This window comes from Galeopterus variegatus, unplaced genomic scaffold, assembly GCF_000696425.1.
Source record: "Galeopterus variegatus unplaced genomic scaffold, G_variegatus-3.0.2 Scaffold2707, whole genome shotgun sequence".
Lineage (NCBI taxonomy): Eukaryota > Metazoa > Chordata > Mammalia > Dermoptera > Cynocephalidae > Galeopterus > Galeopterus variegatus.
The window spans coordinates 158,380-161,414 of NW_007728818.1; the positions used below are offsets into that span (position 1 = coordinate 158,380).

General features: G+C 31.9%; 1 protein-coding gene across 5 annotated transcripts in view; it reads left to right on the plus strand.

Moving 5' to 3' along the window:
- Positions 1-3,035, plus strand: part of TRIP12 (thyroid hormone receptor interactor 12) — a 151,341-nt gene that overhangs the window by 104,817 nt on the left and 43,489 nt on the right. For all 5 annotated transcript variants that reach the window (XM_008582716.1, XM_008582717.1, XM_008582718.1 and 2 more), the window contains 2 exons: positions 1,424-1,492; positions 1,592-1,757. In XM_008582716.1, coding sequence (XP_008580938.1) covers positions 1,424-1,492; positions 1,592-1,757 — 235 coding nt within the window. The remainder of the gene's footprint in view (positions 1-1,423; positions 1,493-1,591; positions 1,758-3,035) is intronic.

Sequence of the window (3,035 nt, forward strand, 5' to 3'; positions counted from 1 at the left end):
CATTGTTTTACTATGTGATATGATCAGGATTTCCTTTTGGAAAAATCACCCTTTTTTTTTTAAAGGCATGGGGAGGGTAGGTGGATGGGAACAGGAGGATATGGGTTAAGATCAGAAGAGAGATGAGACTCTTTCCCATGTACAAATGAGAAGTATTAGACTGTGGCTCTCTGGGGTTAGAGAAAGCAATTATTTAGGAGGTGGAATCAATGAACCTGGTGAGGAAGTATGAAGAACAGAGTTTATGGTATTGGGAATGCAAGGCAAATCATGAGAGTTAAGCTTCAAGGTTATAGATAAATTTTCTTTTAGTACAGATTAATGTTTTAAAGTATTGTTATTGATAAAGAGAGTTTTAGAAATCTGGCTTTAAAATTGCCTTAACAAAGTGTGCTTAAAACTGAGGAAATTAGGCACATAAAATATTTTTTAACAAATAAAGAATTTATATAAGATAAACTAGTAATGATCATTTAATCACCTTGGAGTGTTTTGCTTCTAAAATGATCAAGGCAGAGTAGTGTCATTCATTTTTTTCTTTAATTTGTTTAGTTATTTTTAAAAAATGTAGTTGACTGAGATCATCTTTTCTTCTGTAGTTCTATGTGTTCTGTAGTTCATTGTGATAATCAGTACTATATGGTATCTTTATTTTAGAAGTAAGACATGAGAATCAGAAATTAAATAGGTGGCTACTATTTGTAACACTTTCTAGAGACATGTAGTGGCAATGAAGGTGTAGGGCTTTTTATAATATCTGAATTATTCTCATTTTTACAGAAGCAAAATTTTTTGCATATGAAAACCCACTTATAAATTAGGGTCTATCAAAACACTAGTCAAGCCAGTAAAATGTTCTTTCCCTTCTTTTTATTAGGATTACTTCAAACGTTTTCTCAATGAGGCCACTGTTTTTGTAGTGAAACTTTTTTATAGTGAATCTTTTCTAGATTGTGTTTATAGTGAATATAGCAAATCTGTGCCCTATTTTTAACATTATCAGTAAACTTCTGGTTGACACACCTATACATAAAACTATTTCTAACTTCTTAGTGTGTGTATGTTTAAACATTTCTACTGGAAATGCTTTTAAATGAAAGGAGGATATTTGTCTTTTCTTTAGTGTGACCTGTTTAAGGATTGAGATTACATAAGCACAACAGTTGTTCTTTCTTTTCTGTAATTTGCTTTTGCCTACTGGGGCTTTTATGGAGGAGAGACCTTATTCTATGATTCTTTTTGCTTTGAAATATTAATATTACTGAGTGTACATTGCCTAGACTCAACTTGCATTTTCAAAGCTGATGTCTACTAATTTGAACTTGCCTTGAGGAATTTAGGGTTAGGAAGAAGATATGGTAGTTATGTATGACAATGAAAATGTTTTATATTAATAAACTTTACTTTCCTTTATAAAAAATAGGACAAAAAGTCAGTAGAAAGCACTTGCCTTTGTTTTGCACGTCTAGTGGACAACTTTCAACATGAGGAGGTAAGCGTTTAATTTTTGGTGGTATTTTTATGAAGTTATTGAATTGCTAAATCATGAATTGATTTATTGAATTGCTGATCATTTCTTGTGTTTATGAAGAATTTACTCCAACAGGTTGCTTCCAAAGATCTGCTTACAAACGTTCAACAGCTTTTGGTGGTGACTCCACCAATTTTAAGTTCTGGGATGTTTATAATGGTGGTTCGCATGTTTTCTCTGATGTGTTCCAACTGTCCAACTTTAGCCGTTCAACTTATGAAGCAAAGTAAGTGCCATTTTATTAGTCTACTTTTAGGCAGGAAAAGTGGCCTGTTTGTTCTTCATTAATAAGTCAACATAAACCAAGCAAGTAGAAGAGATTACTCATATCATAGGCACTGGATATTAGATAAGAAAAATGTTAATATGTCATAAATTTGCATTGGGACAATATATTAATGTTTCTAACACACTATTTTTAAAATATATAATTATTAAAATTTTACTCGATGATTCTAGGGCTAACAACTTAAGATCATTGATTTCTATACATCAGTTATGTAATGATCCTTTACTAGAAGAATGTGGCATTTTATGTTTCCAATAGCCACTTGCCTTCAGCTTATAGGTAGTCCTTCCTGCCCATGTTAGATTTTCCAGCAGTTTTTTTTGATTCCAGAATACTTTTCTTTCCTCAATAAGTTGGAACTTATTTACCAATGAATGTCTCTGATGTTTGCTAATTTATTATTTCTAAAACTTTTCCAACCTTACCCAGTGTGTTGGAAATAAAATTTTATTGCACTGCTTTTGCAGTTGACTCTTCATTTCTTAAACCTTAGACTTCACAAATTAATGTCAAAGGATGGTGGGGCTTCAGAAAACATTTGGATGTTATGATTATACCTGGTAGCATATTGTTCACTTTTGTGTGGAACACCTATAATTATGGGTGATTTCAGACCCATAATTCTGATCTCTGAGGATGTTATCTTGGGGGAGTCAGTGATGATATTCACTGATAAAATAACCTTTGGTCCCACTGTCTCAGACAGTGTATTTAGTAGTATAATATTTTCGTTTTGGGGAAACTCAGTTTTATATTTAGTTTCATTTCTTATGAATTAACACATTGGCATAGAACTTTGTAGAAATCAGTGTTATTGAGGTGATTAGTTGAAAAGATTTGTTAAAGCGTTGTTTTTCCCAAACTTGGTATTCTAGAGAGCACTGTTTTGTGTGTGCCATGAACAAAGTGCTCTCTGCCTAAATAAGATTATTTTAACATTTTAGATTTTTTTCCTTTCAGTGTGATGAGTATTTTTGCCTCTTTCCTATATTCTAGGAAGTTTAGCAGACATTTATCATATAGAGGCCACTAGACTTATGTGTTCTTTTTACAATAATGTCATAGAGAAGACATGGACCTCTTCTGTTTGTCTCCATTTCATTGTCATCCTCTGATTTCTTTTTTTTTTTTAATTCTTATAACACTATTCCATATACTCACATTTATTGATAAAGTTGTCAAAACTGTACCTTTTCAAGAAATTAAAAAAAAAAA